This window comes from Scyliorhinus canicula, chromosome 2, assembly GCF_902713615.1.
Source record: "Scyliorhinus canicula chromosome 2, sScyCan1.1, whole genome shotgun sequence".
NCBI classification, from domain to species: Eukaryota; Metazoa; Chordata; class Chondrichthyes; order Carcharhiniformes; family Scyliorhinidae; genus Scyliorhinus; species Scyliorhinus canicula.
The window spans coordinates 159,830,227-159,850,869 of record NC_052147.1 but is presented as its reverse complement, the minus strand read 5'-3'; the positions used below and the strand labels follow the sequence as shown (position 1 = coordinate 159,850,869).

The 20,643-nt window shown below is 44.6% G+C and overlaps 1 protein-coding gene across 1 annotated transcript in view; it reads right to left on the bottom strand.

The window, feature by feature from the left end:
* The window catches only part of vps8 (VPS8 subunit of CORVET complex), a 787,508-nt gene that overhangs the window by 701,366 nt on the left and 65,499 nt on the right, over positions 1-20,643 (bottom strand). Inside the window, 5 exon segments of the mRNA XM_038788252.1 lie at positions 4,111-4,191; positions 10,624-10,731; positions 11,166-11,225; positions 13,141-13,294; positions 13,824-13,891. Of these exon segments, the coding sequence (XP_038644180.1) occupies positions 4,111-4,191; positions 10,624-10,731; positions 11,166-11,225; positions 13,141-13,294; positions 13,824-13,891 (471 nt within the window).

The window sequence follows — 20,643 nt, the reverse complement described above, 5'->3', positions numbered from 1 at the left end:
ACAGGAATTGAACCCACACTGTTGGACAAATCCCCAGGGCCAGATGGCATCTATCCCAGATTACTGAGGGAGACAAGAGATGAAATCGCTGGGCCTCTGACAGAAATCTTTGTGTCCTCATTGGCCACAGGTGAGATCCCATAGGATTGGAGGATAGCCAATGTTGTACCATTATTTAAGAAGGGTTGCAAGGATAATCCGGGTAATTATAGGCCAGTGAGCTTGACGTCAGTGATAATGATATTGTTGGTAAAGATTCTCAGAGAGGGGATATATGCACATTTGGAAATGAATATTAGCGACAGACAGCATGCTTTTGTACGAAGGAGGTCATGTCTCACTAATTAAATAGAATTTTTTGAGGAGGTTACAAAAATGATTGACGACGGAAGGGCTGTGGATGTTGTCTCCATGGACTTTTTGGTAAGCTGGTGCAAAAGATTAGATCACTTGGGGTCAGGGGTGAACTCGCTGGATGGATCCAGAACTGGCTTGGCCATAGAAGAAAGAAGGTAGCAGTGGAAGGGTGCTTTTCCAAATGGAAGTCTATAACTAGTGGTGTTTTACAGATGGAATTTAAACCGGACAAATGCGAGGTGATGCATTTTGGTAGAACCAATTCAGGTGGGAGCTATAAATTAAACGGCAGAACCATCAGGAGCATAGAGACACAGAGAGATCTGGGCGTGCAGGTCCACAGATCCTTAAAAGTGGTTACACAGGTGAAAATGGTGGTAAAGAAAGCATATGGCATGCTTACCTTCATAGGACGGGTATCAAGTATAAAAGCTCAAAAATTATGTTACCGTTATATAGAACATTGGTTCGGCTACATTTGGAATATTGTGTCCAATTCTGGTTACCGCACTACCAGAAGGATGTGGAGGCTTTGGAGTGAGTACAGAAAAGGTTTACCAGGATGTTGCCTGGTATGGAGGGTATTAGCTATGAGGAGAGATTGAATAAACTGGGACTGTACTCCCTAGAGAGACAGAGGCTGAGGGGCGACCTAATAAAAGTTTATAAAATTATTGGGGGTATAGATAAGGAGAACAGTTGTAGAGGCTCCCCCCCCCCCCCCCCCCCCCCAAGGTGGAAATGACAATTACAAGGTAACACAAGTTCAAGGTGAAGGGGGATAGGTTCACTGGAGATGTGCGAGGGAAGTTTTTTTTACACAGAGAGTGGTGGTGGCCTGGAATGCACTGCCAAGTGAGGTGGTTGAGGCACATATGTGAGCAACCTTTAAGACTTATCTGGATAGGCACATGAACAGACAGGGTATAGAAGGATACAGGCGGTTGGTCTAGATAAGACATGTGATCGGCGCAGGCTTGGAGGGCCGAAGGATCTGTTCCTGTGCTGTATTGTTCTTTGTTCTGTATCACAAACCAACTGTCCAGCCAACTGAGCTAAACCGGCCCTGACTGAGCTAAACCAGCCCCATCCATATACAACCACGCACACCCATATATAGCCATGCCCATCCATGTACACCCATGCCCACCCATGTACACCCACCTACACCCATGTCCTTTATAATCAGCATCTGCAAAGAGACACTTGGTCGCTTGACCAGGAAACACCAAGACTGGTTGAATGAAAATGATGGGGAGATCCAGGAGTTGAAGAGCTGCAAGCGCAAGGCTTTTCTGAGCCTGAAATGGCAACCAAACCCAAGGGCAAGAAAGAAGCTCCATAGATGACTGAAGTCCAGCAAAAAAAAACCGACTTAATCTGTTTAAAAAAGATGGTAAATCCAGAAAGCACGGGAGATCCAGCAATTAGACGACAACCTTGATGCGCAAGGTTTCTTTAGTGCAGTCAAGACCACCTACAGGCCAAAGACCAAAGGCCCCACCCCACTGCTGGCCAAGATCTGAGAGGTGCTCATCAAGAAAAGAGAGGCACTTAGTGTCCACTGGAAGGAGCATTTTGAAGACTTCAACGCGAATGTCCTCGACTCCATCTCCCAGCATGCTACCAACCACCATCTCAGCACAACCCCAATCCGGTATGAGATAGAAAAGGTCGTAGATCTGGAAAAGAACAAGGCATCAGGAGCAGATGGAATCTCAGCCGAAGCACAAAAACATGGCAGAGAAGCACTATTGGTGTGAACACAAGACACCATTTCTCTTATCTGGAAGGAGGAGAACATGCCAGGAGATCTCAGAGATGTTGTTATCGTGGCAATCTTCAAAAAAGGTCACAAGACCGACTGCAGTGACGTCAGAGGAATTTCCCTACTGTCAGCTACAGAGAAAGTCATTGCAAGAGGCCTCTTTAATCATCTTCAGCCTGTGGCTGAAGGGCTCCTCCCGGAGTCCCAATGTGGATAGCGTCCACTAAGCGGCACAACGGACATGATCTTCACCACGTAGCAACTACAAGAGAAATGCAGAAAACAGCACCAATCCTTGTAAATAGTCTTCTTTGACCTCCTAAAGGCCTTTGGCACCGTCAACTGCAAGGGATTATAGAATGTCCTCCTCCATTTCAACTGCCCCAAAGCTTTGTTACCATCGTGCACCTACTCTATGATGACATGCAAGCCATGATCCTGATGAATAGATCCACTACAGACGCAATTCACGGTCGGACTCAGGTCAAACAAGGTGTGCCCTCGCACCAAAGTTCTTCTCGATTTTCCTTGCTGCAATACTCCATCTCAACCTCAGAAAGTTACCCGCTGGAGTAGAGCTAAATTATAGAACAAACGTGAATCTGTTCAATCTCTGCCACCTGCGGCTCGACCCAAGGTCATCCCATCCTCTGGTATTAAACTATAATATGCAGACAACGATTGATTCTGCACATATTTGGAGGCGGAGCTCCAAGCCACCGTCAACATCTTCACTGAGGCATACGAGAGCATGGGCCTTACACTAAACATCCGGAAGTGAAAGGTCCTCTACCAACCTGCCCCTGCCACACAGCACTGCCCCCAGTTATCAAAATTCATGAGACCTTGGTCAGCATGGGCCACTTTGCATACCTTGGGAACCTACTGTCAACAAGGGCAAATATTGATGACGACGTTCAACACCGTCTTCAGTGTGCCAACACAGCCTTTAGTCGCCTGAGGACGAGTGTTTGAAAGCCAGCACCTTCGACCCAGCATCAAACTCATGGTTTATAGAGCAGCTGTGATACCCATCCTCCTATATGGCTCAGAAACATGAGCTATATAGAGCAGGCACCTTAAAATCCTGGAAAAGTACCACTAGCTTTGCCTCCGCAAGATCCTGCAAATCCATTGGCAGGATAGGTGCATCAAGGGTCAATGTTGTCGCTCAGGCCAATATCTCCAGCATCAAAGCATTGACCATACTTGATCGGCTCCGCTGGGCGGGCCACATCGCCCATATGCCTGACACTCAACTCTCAAAATAAATGCTCTACTCGGAGCTTCGACACAACAAGCAAGCCCCAGGAGGTCAAAGGAAACGCTTCACGGACATCCTAAATACATCCTTCAAAAAGTGCAACATCCCCACCCGCACCTGGGAATCCCTGGCCCAATACCACTTGAAGTGGAGGAAAAGCATCTGAGAAGGAGCAGAAAGCCTCGAGTTTCATCAGCAAAAACAGACTGAAGCCAAGCATCGGCAGTGAAAGGAGCGAGTGGCAACCCGGGCACCCCACCCACTTGCTCTTCCAACCGCCGTCTGCCTAACCTGTGACAGGGACTGTAGGCCGTGGATTGGACTCAGAGTCTGTCACCACCTGAGAACTCATTCTTAGTTTGGAAGTAAGTCACCCTCAACCCCAAGGGACTGTGTAAGAAGAGAAGATCCACGTGCATCCATGAACATCCACGTACATCCCGTGGAATGACCTCAGCATAGCTGCTAGGTTTTCCGATCAGTAAAGGGATTTGTTTCTGTTTTTTAAATGCATTTTTTATTTTTGCTAAATATTTGCCTCACATCAGCTAGCAAACAGGAGAGTAAGAAAAATACTGAAGATTAATTTTTTAAAACATCCTCTCAAGCATTAGCAAGGTGCAAGGAATTGTGAATAATATATAGCCAACTGAGTATTGGACGATAATTGCATTTGTAATAGACAAGACACATACACACAAATTAAAAAATCAAAACATACTGTTAAATTGATGAGATCATAGTGCAGGTGTAGCTGTTTCTGCTTGCTCACATGTATAGCCCCAGATTCATCTTTTTTCACCTGGAAAGATTACAGAAGAAAAAAGATTATTGTTCCACAAATTCTTACAGTAGATGGGGCTACACTGTTCGACACACGCACACATCAAAATGATAGATGAGGATATTCGACAGAAACAGGTATGAATAAACAAAATGTCCACCTACAATAACAGTGCAAGGGTAGCAGGTCTTCTACAGCCAATTTCTGTGGGAACCAAATTCCACCGGAAAATGCAGCAGTACATTCCACATTCTCCTCGGTGGGGGTCACAGAATCAGGTATTATGTTACTATTTTTATATCTTAATGTCAGCATATACGAGTTTTGTTTTAAGACAGTGTGTTGACAGTAGCAACAAGCGCAGACGTGCGCTTCATTTTTTTGCAAATGCAATTAACAATTCATCAAATTCACCAACCAACGGTGGTGATGAAAGTGAGAAAATCTACAAGGTAAGAGAAAATCGGGTATGTTTAAGAGAGCTTCTCTGAGCACCGATTCATTAAAATGTGATGAAGAAATCAAACCCAAGGAAATCCTGTCATGTTCGCTTATGACATTGCCGTGCACAGGGACTGATAGAAATCACCCCAATGGTGATTCAATTGATTCAATTGGAAGCACTGGGAACGTGTGGAGGGATATTGGGGAGGGGTTTTGGGGGGGGGGGGGGGGGGGGGGGGGGGGAGCATATCGGAAAGAATGCCAACTAATAATCATGATCATTGGCAACAACGTCAAGCAACAGCAGGATTGGGCTGGAGTTTAAACCACAATCTCCAAAGTCAATTAGTACAGCAACTCACACGTGAACAACCTTGTCCAAAGACCTCATCACGGCAGATGCTACTCTTTGTACAATTTGATTCACTCCACATGAGGGTACTGTTTAAAGAAAAGGCTTTGGGCCCGACAACATCACAGCTGCCGTGCTGAAGTTTCATGTTCCCAAACAACAGGGTGTTGCTCGTTTTACTGGAGTGTATTAACACGCCTCCGTTTAAAGGCCGTGTGCTTAACACTACTATGGCTCTGTGTATGTAATTATGCTCAGGGGTCGGCAGGTGCCGTATTTAGACACCTCACAAGTATATCACGGTCAGGTTCAAAGTAATAAATCTGTACACCGATTAGTAAGTCCAAACGATTGATATTTATTATGACAAATATAATAAATACACATGCATACGCTAAAGAGACTAACTTACTTCTAATACTAAACAACTAAAATACTTATCTAGACAGGAACAGGCAAGGTCAGGGGACAAGGCCTTCGTCCCGTTCTTGGTCTGCAACTCTCAGGTACTTAAAGTTGTCAGGATCTAGCAAGGTCTGGATCACGTAGCGATCGTTGTATTGGCACTTACAGTTCGATGGCTGATGGCTCAACGGTTGGTGATGGAACTGGAGTCAGGATGCGATGTAGCAGCAAAGCAGAGCCGGAGCAACAAAACAGTCAGAGCCGGAGCAAAACAGACCGAACCATGTGCGGGGTCTACTTTTATAGGTCTTAGAAGTCCGTGCCCCCTTGGGGCGGGCCTTTTACCTGCCATGTATCGATTGGGCCTTTCCCAATCGATATCTTCTAAACCCCCCAATCTGAGGGTCGTCCCTCGATGGGTGGGCTGTCCCTATGGTTCTTTGTGTTGGTTACTGTGGTGCCGTTCTGTCTGGGCGTCTACTCAAAAGTATCCATTGGTACTTAAATGTTTCTATTGTGCGGGGTCTGGATCTGGATCACCTCATTACTATGTAGATCTGTTGCCATTTACACCTTTGGCTGAAACTCTGCACCTGGCCAAAAACTGGTTTCTGTACATGCAGAATGCTAATTAGTCTTCTGCAAACTGCTTGTCCTTGCTAAGACTGTTTTCCCCTGCAGCCTTAGCAGTTCTCCATTTTGTAGCCCAGTGTCCATCTTAGATGGCTACAAGGGGTATCTAATTTGATAAATTACCACCACATGAGTCTACTCTCAATCATCAGCAAAGTGATTAAATGCATCATAAACAGAGCTATAAAGCAATACTTACTCACTAATAACTTCCTGATCAATGCTCAGTTTGGGTTCTGTCGGGGGTATTTACCCCCAGATCTCACTCCAGCCTTGGTCCAAATATGGACAAAAGATCTAAATTCCAGAGGTGAGGTGAGAGGCTGCCAATGACCTCAGGGCAGCATCTGATCACGAGCAGCAACTTGGAACTTTTTGAAACTGATGTCAATGAGGATCGAGGGGAAATCCTTCACTGGTTGGAGTCTTACCTGGCACAAAGGTAACTTGTGGTTGTTGGAAGTCAATAATCTCAATCCCTGGACATCGATGCAAGAAGTTCCTCAGGGTAGTGCTCGAGGTCCAACCATCTTCAACTGCTTCATCAATGACCTTTCCTCCATCATATGGTCAGATGTGGGGCTGTTCACTGATGACTGCACAATGTTTAGCACCATTCACAAATCCTCAGATGCTGAAGCACTACATATGCAAATGCAACAAGACCTGGACAATATTTAAGCTTAGGCTGAGGTGTCAAGTCGCATTCCTGCCACAGAAGTGTCAGGCAATGATCATCTCCAACGAGAGAGAATTTAACCACCTCCCCATTGACATTCAATGGCATTGCCTATTATCAACATTCTGGGGTTACCATTGACCAGAAAATTAAATGGATCAGCTGTGACTACAAGAGCAGATTAGAGGCTGGGAATTCTGCAGTGAACAACTCAACTTCTCATTCTACAAAACCTCCCACCATCGACACGACACAGATCTGGAGTGTGATGGAATGCTCATCATTTGTCTGAAGGTATGCTCAAAAATCTCAACATTATTCAGAACAAAGCAGCCCACCAGACTGGCATCATTTATTACTTTAAACATGCCGATCACTCCACCACTGACGCACAATGGCAGCAATGTGTACATTAATGAGATACACCGCAACAACCTGCCAAAGCATCTTTTTTTTAAATATTTTTTATTCTCCTCCTTTTTCACATTTTCTCCCAAATTTACACCCAACAATAAACAATAATCAGCAACGAATGTGATGCCAATCCCCATATCAATAACAACGATCCCATCCTCCCACCAAACCCCAGACATTAGCCTGCATGTTAACATAAACAAATGACAAAAAGGAATCAGGAATCACCCATAGTCACCATTAACACATACAGTCCCTCTCCCCCCCCAATCCCCCTAATGTTCAATGTGATCCAATTCTTGTCAAAACATCTTTAACAGCAACTTCCAAACCTACAACTTCTAATACCCAGAACAGCAGCAGGAAACAGGAAGAATGTAACAAGCTTGATGTGAATTTCCAAAGATCTCTGAAGATAACAGGGTGGAATGAAGAAGTGTGTTACAATCCCGGTTGGTGTTATAACTGGATGGGATGATCGCAGAATAGAACCCTGGCTCAAAAGACCGTGGGCTGGATTCTCCGCTCCTCGAATTCGCATTCGACAACGGGGCCGAGAATCCGTTTTGGCACCCAAAAATCGCCGAGTATCCACCACCTCAGGCCTTTGCCTGAGGCCCGCACTGCGATGTTCCGTTGCCGACCGGCCGAATTCCCGACGGCGTGGGACTCTCATGGTCCCACCATCTGGGATCCTCGCATGGCGGCAACGGACTCAGTCGCAGGAGGGAAGGGCCGATCGGCGGGCAGGGGGCTTCATTCAGGGGTGGGGGCAATGTGGGTGGGCGGTCCAGGGCGTGCAATCGGTCGATGCGGGGCACTATTTTGCCAGTCCAGATCCGCGGGCTGAGTCCGCCATGGAGCACGGCACGGCCGCTGCAGGCCACCGCCGTGTGCATGCGCGGCCTCTAACCCAGAAGTGCGGTGAGCCGTATCGGCAGCTCGAGCTGCGAGCTCCACAATGGCTCCCAGTTAGTCCCCAGCAAAATGGGGAATCTGTGGTCTTTTGACCCCAGTTTTCCTGGCGTAAAAGACCACAGTTTTCCCAATGGCGCGGGGACTTAGTCTGAAAAACGGAGAATCCAGCCTGGAACTTTTACTTTTTTGTATGAACGTGGAGAAACAGAGTCAGAGGACCGCTAATTAGTTTCAACAAGGAAAAAAAACAGTTATTAAACATGAAAAATTGGATTATGATACAATACTCCTTTACTCCCCCTTAGCTTAACAATTACACACAGATTTTAAGATGAACATGGATTACAAAAGTACATCTTAATCTACAATGGTCTCATCGAGAGAGGGCTATGGTGTGAAGAGTAAATAAACCAGCAGTGGTTGCTTAGCATCTGGAGCCAATTTCCAGAGTTATTTCAACTGACATTCCACAAGCTCTAGTATAATCTTACAAACCCGAAAATCACTTCCGATATCTTTCTGGCATCTCAGTCTTCTTCTTAGCCACGTCTGTCTTTACTGAACAGCTCTTGCTCTAGTGCCTTTTAACTTCGGACCTCTTGGAAACTTCTCTTAATTTCTCTAATTTCCTTAACTAGCTGCTCTTCAGATGTCTGCACTTGTTTTCTTAACTATTACTCCATGGCATGGCTTTTCTCCTAGCAAAGCTGAGCGAGATGTTCCCTCTCTAGCCTTCTAAACCAACTAACTACTTCTAGCAGAGCTGCAGTAGCTGTCTTCACTCTCACTCCCCATTTCCAACTGCAATCAAATTAGCCAAACTAAAACTTAAAAGCTTATCTACCTTAGAAGGCCCCCGTTGCTAAGCAACCACTGCTGGTTTATTTACTCTTCACCCCATAGCCTTCTTTAGGCACAACATATAAGAGTAGGGAGGTTGTGTTTGCATTGTATAAAACATTATTTCGGCTACAACGAGAGTACTGTGTACAGATCTGATCACCTCATTACCAAAAGGGTGTACTTGTTCAGATGAGGGTACAGAGGAGATTTACAGGAATGTTGCCAGGACTGGATAATTACAGCTATGAGGAAAGATTGGATAGGCTGGGATGTTCTCCTTGGAACAGTGGAGGCGTTGGGGAGATTTTATTGAGATGTACAAAATTGTGAGGGGCCTGGATAGAGTGGATGAGAAGGACCTATTTACTTTAGCAGAGAGGTCAGTGATGAGGCAGGCCATAGATTTGAAGTGTAACAAGCAAAATGTATAATGAAGGTCCTGTAGATGTAGCAATCGGCCAGAAGATCCACATTTGTGACGGAATCGGGGGCGGCAGTGCTTTCACGATGCTCCACCCCCTCCAAAGCTCCACGAGTACGCTGCATGACGCATCAACAGGCTCAGGACGTTACCTGAGGGCCTGTCCCCGATGCTCCGCCCCCGACCGGCCGAGTTCCCGACAGCATAGTCTCTCGTGCTATTTTGAACTGGGCGTGGTGGCTGCAGACTCAGTCCAGCGCCGCCACAGTCGGAGGAGAGCCGATCTGCGGGCAGGGGACGGGGGCTGTGGGTATTTTGAGAGGGGTGGTCCGGGGGTCGCGAGCCTGGCCAAAAGGGGGCACTATTTGGCAAGCCGGGACCACGCGCAGGCTGCCATCGTGTGCATTCGTGGCCACGGAGCCGGCAATTGTCCGGCCATATCGGCAGCTAGAGCCGGGTGCTCTACACTGCCTACCTTCCAGCCCCCCATCAAATGAAGGATTGGTGGCCGTATTGCGCCGATTGTTTGGTTGTAAAACGCCACCGTTCCCACGCTGGCGTCTGGACATAGCCTGAAAATTGGAGAATCCAGCCCAGTGTATCTGGACTTCCAGAAGGCCATTGATAAGGTGTTGCACACAAGGCAAGATCCCACAGGGTCGGGGGTAATATATTAGGTTGGGTAGAGCATGAGCTAACCAACAGAAAGCAAAAAATAGGGTAAATGGGTATTATTCTGGTGGCAAGCTGTAACTCGTGGTGTGCCACATAATTTGGTCCTTGGGCCCAAACTATTTACAATCTATATTAATGACTTGGATGCAGGAAGAGAATCTACTATCGCCAAATTTGCAGATAACCTGGCCTTGCCAACTCGATCAGGTCCAGCCCCGCCCCCAGATTCTCTGTGCAATAAGTGCCAGAAAATCTGTCGTGAAAACTCGGCTGTTCATCTGGAGAGCTACACACCGGATTTTCACCTGAAACTCTCTGACAAATTTTGGGAAAATTCTGCCCGATGTTTTTTGTGCCCATTTTCCTGGAGGAGGCACTTGGAACGAAAACCCAGAAATTAATATCAAGTTGAAATGAGGTAAAATAACATTTCTTTCGGATTGAGCCTACGTATTGTCATTTAGACAGCTTCTGGTGTCTAAAAGAATGGAAATCCCAATGTTAGTTCAGATTGAAACATTTTTAAATGTATTTTGATGACAAAAAGGAATCCAGGAGCCAGTGAATTTTCTAATGTAGAATATTACTGTCAAATGGCTTTCTCGGGGCATTTTCCCAAGGAACCCTCTGAAAGTGTAAACTCAAGGATCCTACTGGTAAACTTACCAAAAGGAAATGGATAGCATCCCCTCGACAAAAGGCCAGCATGGGTGTTACCGCACCCTGCACTGCAACAAATTGCCAAGACAGAAGTGGAACACTTGCTGGATTTGTCTGGAACAATCAGAAACAGAAATTAGTACAAATTTTAATCCAGTGATCTGATCAGGCAGATATTCGGTTAGTGCAAGTAGTTCATTCTTCTCCACCATAAGAAATCCTATTCAATAACCATACACCATTGCACTACATCAGTTTATTGCATAGGTTGCATACAATGCCCATTTTGTTATAGAGCGAGTGAAGCATAGCACAGAGTGAAATTAAAAAGGTTTTTAATTCCCTCAGGGGTACTGCTGAATAGTGACTAGGTAACCGCCTCACAGGGTGCAGGAAATGGCAAAATAAACAAAGAAAAATTAAGAGCCGTAATTATCCGTGCTGGATTCAGGCATCTCTGGGTTTGGGGCAATTATTCATCTTGTAGTTTGGGAAGATGTCATTAGGGGAAGCACACAAAACAAAAAGCATACAAAAAACACATTTACCTTTCCATATGGAAACGTTAGCCAAACTTTCAATGAGGGTTTCAATCCAATGACCAAAACCTTAAAAACAAAACCATGATTCCAAATTGTTCAGTGTTGCATAAAGAAAATCACTCCCAGTCCCTTTATTAAAAAAATATACATAATCAGCATTCACAAAAAGTAAAGACCTACAGAGCAAGACATGAAAAAGCTCTAATGATGCTTCCCATCTTAAATGTGTTTCAATCCTACATCCAGACTCAGCTCATTTATATCTGTGGATACGAGTGATCAATTTCATTTACATTTGCTCTTCATGCAAGCCAAGTTTACCCTACAATGAGGAACATCAGTATCAGCTTGACGTGCTGCATACTGCAGGGGCTCACATAGTCCTTGAAAACAGCCACTCTTCTCAGAGCATTATCAGTAAATATGTCTTTCATGTAGACCAACTTTCACAACTGTTACAGATGTGGCCGGTAAAAAAAAAATTTGCGGAGCCAGTACAAAGCCTCAGCCTTGTGGCTACCTGGTCTGTGTCTTCGTGTGTGAGTGCAAGGGTGCACTGAGAAGCTGCAAACAATGTGGTCGCATCATTACAAAGAAACAAAAGGCAGCCATTTAAAAAACACCTTCCTTTTTTTCAGTATGCCCCAAAGCACTTTACAGTCTATGAAGTGCTTTTGAATTGTGTTCACTGTTGTAATGCAGGACATTTAGCATAGCAAACACCCACCAATAGCAATGTGATAAAGTTGATTGAGCAATCAATATTGGCCAGACATGCCATCAAATGGAACGCATACGGCCACAGGTGACATTTCATCCCGGTGAGTTTTGTGCAACCTTCTGTGCAGTGAAATTAACTTGACAATTCACTGAATAAAAAATAAGGTAATTTCCTGCCAGGTCAACAGGATAAAAGGAAGATTTCCTGATGGTTGTGAGCACATACCAGTAACATAATATCAGTTTTGATTGTCAGTTGGTGGCCACTGAGCTTTGAATTGCAAGATCACAGGAAGCAAACAAGGCAACTAGTGATGCCTTAACACCAGCATCACTAACTGCCGAAGCATACTAGGTCACTAATCTTAGCAAACACAATCCTGTTGATTTTATAGTGTTCACATCTCCCTGTAACTTCCCTGCAGATTTGTTCTTCTGAATCCTTTTCACAAGTTGGTGACCTCTACTCTACACCGAATAATGTGATTACACCCTTTTTGTTCCTTAACTCCAGTCAAATTGATCCTTGAATGCTCTCCTTAACTAATAGCGCCACCCTTCTACTTTTCCTATCTCTTCTGAACACCTTGCATCTAGAAGTATGTAACACCAAGTCCAGCACTTCTTTGAGACGGTCCCTGTTATTGCCACAACATCATATTTCCGCATGGCCTTCTGCGTCTGTAACTCCCCAGTATTCTTTACTATCACTTTCACTTTTCTCTCCTCTGCCTCCATGGCCTCCACTGATGTCACATTTGCTCCTTTGAAATCCCCACCATCATTTACTGTCGTAAGCTCACTGGCCTTCCTTGGGCTTGTGGCTAGTTCCACCAATAAGAGAGATTTTCCAGTCCCCAAGGTCAAATACTAAAAACCAATAGAACCTGTATACCAGCACACAATCAAAAAAAACCAGAGGCTTCGAGTGAATGGAAGCCTACGGACAGCATCTGGTTTGTGCTCCATATTGGATATTTCTGAGACACAGTTTCTCACCTTAACAAAGCATGAAAATAAAACTCTGGCGCATTTATCTGCGCGCTGATGAGATTCTATATTGATTCTGAATGACAGGTAACAGGTATCAGAGCAGACGCATACAGTAATCATTGGCCACACTTGTGAATCATCTGGCAGTCAGCTCCAGCTGACATTGGTTCAAGAGCAGAGCCACCTGTTCTCTGGTGCACATCTTGAGAGGCAAAGGAACACTGAACTAAAAGAGGAGATTATAACTCATTGAAGATTGTATGTGTACCTTGGTTAAAGACGCCATCGCCAGTAGCGCATGTTGTGTAATCGGATGATCTCTCAGCTCTAGCTTTACAAGTAAAGGCTCAATACAGCAAACTTCACCTTTAGCTCCACTAAACAAACAGCGGGACTCACAGGTTCTCACTCCCATTACTCTCCTGTGGTAAAAATCATGCAACAAAATTCAGATACAGAAGCTTCTCCAGGTGTGTGTGTTAAAGTCGCAGTAATGATTTTGCTTTTATATCGGCTATTAGATTACAACATATCCACAATTTAAAATAAAGCAAATGAAATACTTGCGAATTTTTTCCAATATCAGAAGTTTTAACTTAGACTTAAAAATAATCCCGAAATGGCTTTTTAAATTAAGCTTCAAAATCTCAGATCTTATTGCATATCAATGCTTTTCTTGGCAAATTAATTGATGGTTTTTATCTGGGCTGTGTTACGAGAATACTTTAAAACTATTTTAGTTTTAAAGTATTCTCGTAACACAGCCCAGATAAAAACCATCAATTAATTTGCCAAGAAAAGCATTGATATGCAATAAGATCTGAGATTTTGAAGCTTAATTTTGAAAATACTGAGCGCCACGGAAGCACAGTGGTTAGCACTGTTGCTTCACACCTCCTCTGAGAGAGTATTTTCCCTCATGTATAATATTCATGCAGAAAAACATCTTACTTGAAGGCGAGCTCAAACACTGAGCCTCCGCTATCATTGCAAATGGCTGCAGTTGGATCGTCAGTGAACTGCAAGAGGGAGAAAAATTCACATCTGATGCAAGTAACATTAACCAAACTATTCCGTTCCAATAGTCGCCATTCAAACCAGGCTCCAAACGTAAGATACTGTTCCAAAATCCATTTAATCACATTGAATAATCCCATATTTTCTGTAGATGAACGTGTTCATTGATTTACTGAAAGCTACCACTGGTCTCAACATTAATAGCCTTTTAGTACTATATAATGTGAACAGGGTCTTTGCAGCTAAACCTTCCAAACAAAGTGTTGGATATTGAATTAGCTTACAGAACCCCCTGCCCAATTACTAATTCATGAAATGTACACTTATGTTGCCATAGCAATTTTCTAACTGTGAATGCCTGGAAAACAGTCACCTCTCACTTCCATTCCTGTCATCTGTCCCAATTAAGCACGTGGCGCAATTTTAAGTGCATTACCAGGAAATTTCTAAAATGATAAACCAGACCCCAATTATCATTCTTCCAAAACCCAGCTATCCTGTTTATTTTTGGACTTGCCTGGTTGGGGAGTCTCGGACTAGGGAGGAGCAGAGCCAGACCTCTCAGAAGTGAAATCATAAAGCATCTCTGCACAGAAAGGATGGGAGAGGTTTGGAACTCTCTTCTGCAAATGATACTTGAACAATTGTTATTTTAAAATCTGAAATTGATAGCTTTTTTGTTAACCAAAGGTTTTAAGGGGTGGGGGGCAAAGGCAGGAATATGGGGTTAGATTACAGATCAGTAAAGAGCGCGGAGAGAGAGAGGGCGAGACTTCAGTAAAGAGCGCGGAGAAAGAGAGGGCGAGACTTCAGTAAAGAGCGCAGAGAGAGAGAGGGCGAGACTTCAATAAAGAGCGCGGAGAGAGAGCGAGACTTCAGGAAAGAGCGCGGAGAGAAAGAGAGGGCGAGACTTCAGGAAAGAGCGCGGAGAGAGAGGGTGTGAGACTTCAGTGAAGAGTGCGGAGAGAGGGCGAGACTTCAGTAAAGAGAGCAGAGAGAGAGCGAGACTTCAGGAAAGAGTACGGAGAGGTAAGACAGCTGTTTGTCTGTTTCAAAATTGAAAAAAAAGCCCTGTCAAGTGACGTCACACGAAACTGTGACCTGATTGGCTGAAAGGCAGACTTGGCTAAATTTGAATATCTGTGGAGTTACTGATTTAAATACTAGTTTTGATTTGACTTTGATCACTATTTTTAAGTTGATTTGAATTACTATTTTTAAATTTGACTTAAATAGCTATTTTGGATTGATTTAAATTACTTTTTTTAAGTTGATTTAAATAACTATTTTTAATTTGTTGTCAGATCAAGAGGGATAAATACTCAGTTTTTTAAAAATCTAATTAAATAGTATACAGGGATTGGATTTAATCTGACACAAAAACATCTTTCTAAAGTTTAATTTCAAAAGTTTAATTTAGAACATAGAACATAGAACAGTACAGCACAGAACAGGCCCTTCGGCCCTCAATGTTGTGCCGAGCCATGATCACCCTACTCAAACCCACGTATCCACCCTATACCCGTAACCCAACAACCCCCCCCCTTAACCTTACTTTTATTAGGACACTACGGGCAATTTAGCATGGCCAATCCACCTAACCCGCACATCTTTGGACTGTGGGAGGAAACCGGAGCACCCGGAGAAAACCCACGCACACAGGGGGAGGACGTGCAGACTCCACACAGACAGTGACCCAGCCGGGAATCGAACCTGGGACCCTGGAGCTGTGAAGCATTTATGCTAACCACCATGCTACCCTGCTGCCCCTGCATTTAAAGGAATAAATCATGGCAGGACAGCTCCAAGGCGTGGTCTGCTCCTCTTGCTCCATGTGGCAGGCTGGGGACAGTTCCAGTCCTCAGGGTCAGCACCTGTGCAGGAAGTGTCTCCAGCTACAGCTCCTGGAAGTTTGCGTTTCAGAGCTGGAGCGGCGGCTGGAGACACTGTGGAGCATCCGCGAGTCGGAGAGTTTTGTGGATAGCACGTATAATGAAATGAAATGAAATGAAATGAAAATCACTTATTGTCACAAGTAGGCTTCAAATGAAGTTACTGTGAAAAGCCCCTAGTCGCCACATTCTGGCGCCTGTTCGGGAAGGCTGTTACGGGAAACGAACTGTGCTGCTGGCCTGCCTTGGTTCTGCTGCAGAGGGGAGGAGTAATAAGTGTGACAGTGCAATAGTTATAGGGGATTCAATTGAAAGGGGAATAGACAGGTGTTTCTGTGGCCACAAACGAGACTCCAAAATGGTATGTTTCCTCCCTGTTGCTCAGGTCAAAAATGTCTCGGAGTGGGTACAGGACATTCTGGAGGGGAAGGGTGAACAGCCAGTGGTCGTGGTATATGTCGGTACAAACGACATAGGTTAAAAAAAGGGATGAGGTCCTAAAAAGCAGAATACAGGGAGCGAGGGAGGAAGCTAAGAAATCAGACCTCAAAGGTAGTGATCTCAGGATTAATAACAGTGCCACATACTAGTCAGAGGGTTCTCAGTATTTAGGATGGACAGGCATAAAATAAAAGGTGGTGGCATGGCACTGCTGGTTAAAGAGGAAATTAACACAATAGTGAGAAAGGATATTAGCTCTGACGATGTGGAATCTGTATGGGTAGAGTTGAGAAATACCAAGAGACAAAAAACATTAGTGGGTGTCATATATAGACGCCCAAACTGCACTGGCGAGAGATTGGGAATGGCATTAAACAGGAAATTAGAGATGCATGTAATAAGGGAATATCGATGATCATGGGTGATTTTACTCTTCACATAGATTGGGCAAATCAAATTAGCCACAATGCCGTAGAGGAGGAATTCCTGGAATGTTTACGGGATGGTTTTCTTGACCAATATGTGGAGGAACCAACTAGAGAGCGGGCCATCTTAGCCTGAGTACTGTGTAATGAGAAGGGAATCATTGCCAATCTGGCTGTACAAGACCCCTTGGGGATGAGCGACCATAACATGATAGAATTTTTTATCAAGATGGACAGTGAAGTAGTTGATTCGGAGACTAGGGTGCTGAATCTTAATAAAGGGAACTATGAGGATATGAGGCGTGAGTTGGCCTTGATAGATTGGGGAGAGTTACTTAAAGGGATGACAGTGGATAGACAATGGCAAACATTCAAGGAACGCATGGAAGAACTACAGCAACTGTTCATTATTGTCTGGCACAAAAGCAAAGGGGGTGAGAGGTCCAATCCATGGCTCACAAAGGAAATTAGAAATAGTATCCGATCCAAGGAAGAAGCATACAGATTGGCCAAGAAAAATAATAGGTCTGAGGATTAGGAGCAGTTTAGAATTCAGCAAAGAAGGACGAAGGGATTGATTAAGAGGGGGAAAGTACAGTACGAAAGGAAGCTTGCAGGGAACATAAAGACTGACACTAGGAGTTTCTACAGATATGTGAAGAGAGATTGGTAAAGAGAAATGTAAGCCCACTACAGACAGAAACAGGGGATTGCATAATAAGGGACAAAGAAATGGCTGAGCAATTGAATACATACTTTGGTTCTGTCTTTACAAATGAGGACACAAATCAGATCCCAAAAATGTTGGAGAATGAAAGATTTAGTGAAAGGGAAGAACTGAGGGAGATGCACATTAGTAGAGAAATGGTGCTGGGAAAACTGATGGGATTGAAGGCGGATAAATCCCCAGGGCCTGAGAATCTGCATCTCAGAGTGCTTAAGGAGGTGGCTCTGGAAATAGTGAATGCATTGGTGGTCATCTTCCAGTATTCTATAGACTCTGGAACTGTCCCTGCAGATTGGAGGTTAGCTCATGTCACTCCGATATTCAAAAAGGGAGGTAGAGAGAAAGCAGGGAATTATAGACCAGTAAGCCTAACATCGATAGTGGGGAAAATGCTTGAATCCATTATCAAGGACTTTATAGCGGAACATTTGGAAAGCAGTGGCAGGATCAGTCAGAGCCAGCATGGATTTATGAAGGGAAAATCTTGCTTGACAAATCTGTTGGAATTTTTTGAAGATGTAACCAGTACAGTTGACAAGGGGGAGCCAGTCGATGTGGTATATTTGGACTTTCAGAAGGCGTTTGACAAAGTCCCGCATAAGAGATTATTGTGCAAAATTAAAGCGCATGGGATTGGGGGAAACATATTGAGGTGGATAGGAAACTGGTTGGCAGAGAGGAAACAAAGAGGAGGGATTAATGGGTCCTTTTCAAATTGGCAGGCAGTAACAGGGATCGGTGCTAGGACTCCAGCTATTCACAATATATATTAATGATTTGGATGAGGGAACAAAATGTAACATCTCAAAGTTTTGAGATGACACCAAATTAGGTGGGAGGGTCAATTGTGACGAGGATACAGGGATCCTACAGCAAGATCTAGACAGGTTGGGCGAGTGGGCAAACCAATAGCAGATGCAGAATAATTTGGATAAATGTGAAGTTATTCATTTCAGAAGCAAAAACAGGAAGGCAGATTACTACCTGAATGGTTGTAAATTGGGAGAGGGGAGTGTGCAGCGGGACCTGGGTGTCCTTGTGCACCAGTCGCTGAAGGTAAGCATGCAGTTGTAACAGGCGGTAAAGAAGGCTAATGGTATGTTGGCCTTCATTGCAAGAGGTTTCGAATATAGAAGCAGGGATGTGTTGCTGCAATTGTACAGGGCCTTGGTGAGGCCACACTTGGAGTATTGTGTGCAGTTTTGGTCTCCTTCTCGGAGGACGGATGTTCATGCTCTTGAGGGAGTGCAGCGAAGGTTTACCAGACTGATGCCAGGGATGGCGGGACTATCATACGAGGACAGATTGACTAGGTTGGGTTATTCTCGCTGAACAGGACTAGACAGGGCAGATGCAGGGAAGATGTTACCAATGATGGTGTGACCAGAACCAGGGGTGAAGATTCAGGGTAAGCCATTTCGGACAGAGATAAAGAGACATTTATTCACACAAAGAGTGGTGAGCCTGTGGAATTCATTACTACAGGAAGTAGTTGATGCTAAAACTTTTGAATATATTCAAGAGGCGGCTGGATATAGCACTTGGGGAGAATGGTATCAACGGCTATGGGGAGAAAGCAGGATTAGGTTATTGAGTCTGATGATCAGCCATGATCGTGATGAATGGCGGAGCAGGCTCGAATGGCCAAAAGGCATCCTCCTGCTCCTATCTTCTATATATCTAGAGGTAACCATGGTCTCTCTGAATGACAAAATAGGCTTGAGGGATTGTTTCTATGACTTGGTAAAAAGGGGGAAATGTTATCCTTTTTCTAAAGGAAGTAAAAAGGGAAAAATTAGAATCACCATTTATAGAAGCAACATTGTATCTATCAGAGCAAACAGGAGCCTATTGAAGATGAATCAATTCATGTCTTCCACTATAAATAATGTGTCAAAAATGCGAATTCACAGAATTCACTGGGAGGCACGGTAGCACAGTGGTTAGCATAGTTGCTAACAATCCAAGGATGTGTAGATTAGATGGATTGGCCATGCTTAATTGCTCTTCAGTTAGGTGGGGTTACTGAGTTACGGGGGTAGATTGGAGGTATGGGTTCAATTGAGGTGGTCTTTCCAAGGGCCGGTGCAAACCCGATGGGTCAAGTGATCTCCTTCTGCACTATAAATCCTATGATTCTAATCCAGTTTCATCAGCAAATGAGCTGAGACAGGAGCAGAATTGGATGAAATCAAGGAGGAGGAGTATAGTGATGCCACAAATATATGATTGGAAGCTCAGCCTGGGGTCAAATATGGCACCATGATTACAAACTTGTTTGGTCTCAGGCCATTGCCAGGGAAAACAAAAGCTGGTGTTGGTAGCTAGAGAACGAAGTTTGGAGCAGGAAACAAAGGTGATGCATTCAGTGTTCACAACATTTAATTGGAGAAATTTCTGCTGATTCTATTGGATGTCAGATAGGCAGCCTGATAGTTTAGCAACAGTGAAGGAGTCAAGAGAGGTGGTGGTGAGGGAGAGCTCAGTGTTGTCAGCGTACATGTGAAAATTAAAACTGCCTCTGAATAACAAAGGGCAGCCTGTAAATGGGAAATAGGAGGGGCCAACGGTAGATTCTTGGGGGATACCAGAGGTAATGGTGTGGAAATCTCTTCTCTCAGATTACCATGCATGGAGTCAGAGAGTTTTACAGCACGGAAAGAGGCCCTTCGGCCCATCATGTCTTTGCCGGCCATCAAGCACCTGTCTATTCTAATCCCATTTCCAGCACTCGGTCAGTAGCCTTGTATGCAATGGCATTTCAAGTGCTCGTCTAAATGCTTCTTAAAAGTTGTGAGTGTGACTTCCGGTGACGACAGGCGGGAGGCAGCCGCACACTGGAGGGCTCCTGCTCGGGAATAGAAATTTTGGGGTTTTAACGCCCAGCCCCAGGGGCAACGGAAGCTGAAAAAGCTGTAAGGAGGCACAGTGAGGAGAAATGTCCAAGCTTGGGAAAAAAACGGCCGTGAAAAAGGGGGTTAATGAAAGTCTGCCCGTGAGTGGAAAAGTCAGCGCAGGAACTGTAAGGAAAGTGGAGGCTGGGGCACCAGGGGAGGCCATATCACTCTCAGCAGAAGACATGACCAAAGTGATGGTTGTGGAACTTGAAAAACAGTTCACAAAGCACATGGAAGCGATGAAGAAGGAGATGGGGGCAGTATTGAAAGTACTGGCTGAGGAGGCGATTGCCCCTGTGAGGGCGGTGGTATCAAGCACTGTTTGCGAAGGCAGAAGGACTGTGGCACAATTGAGAAATGGGACTGAGAGCG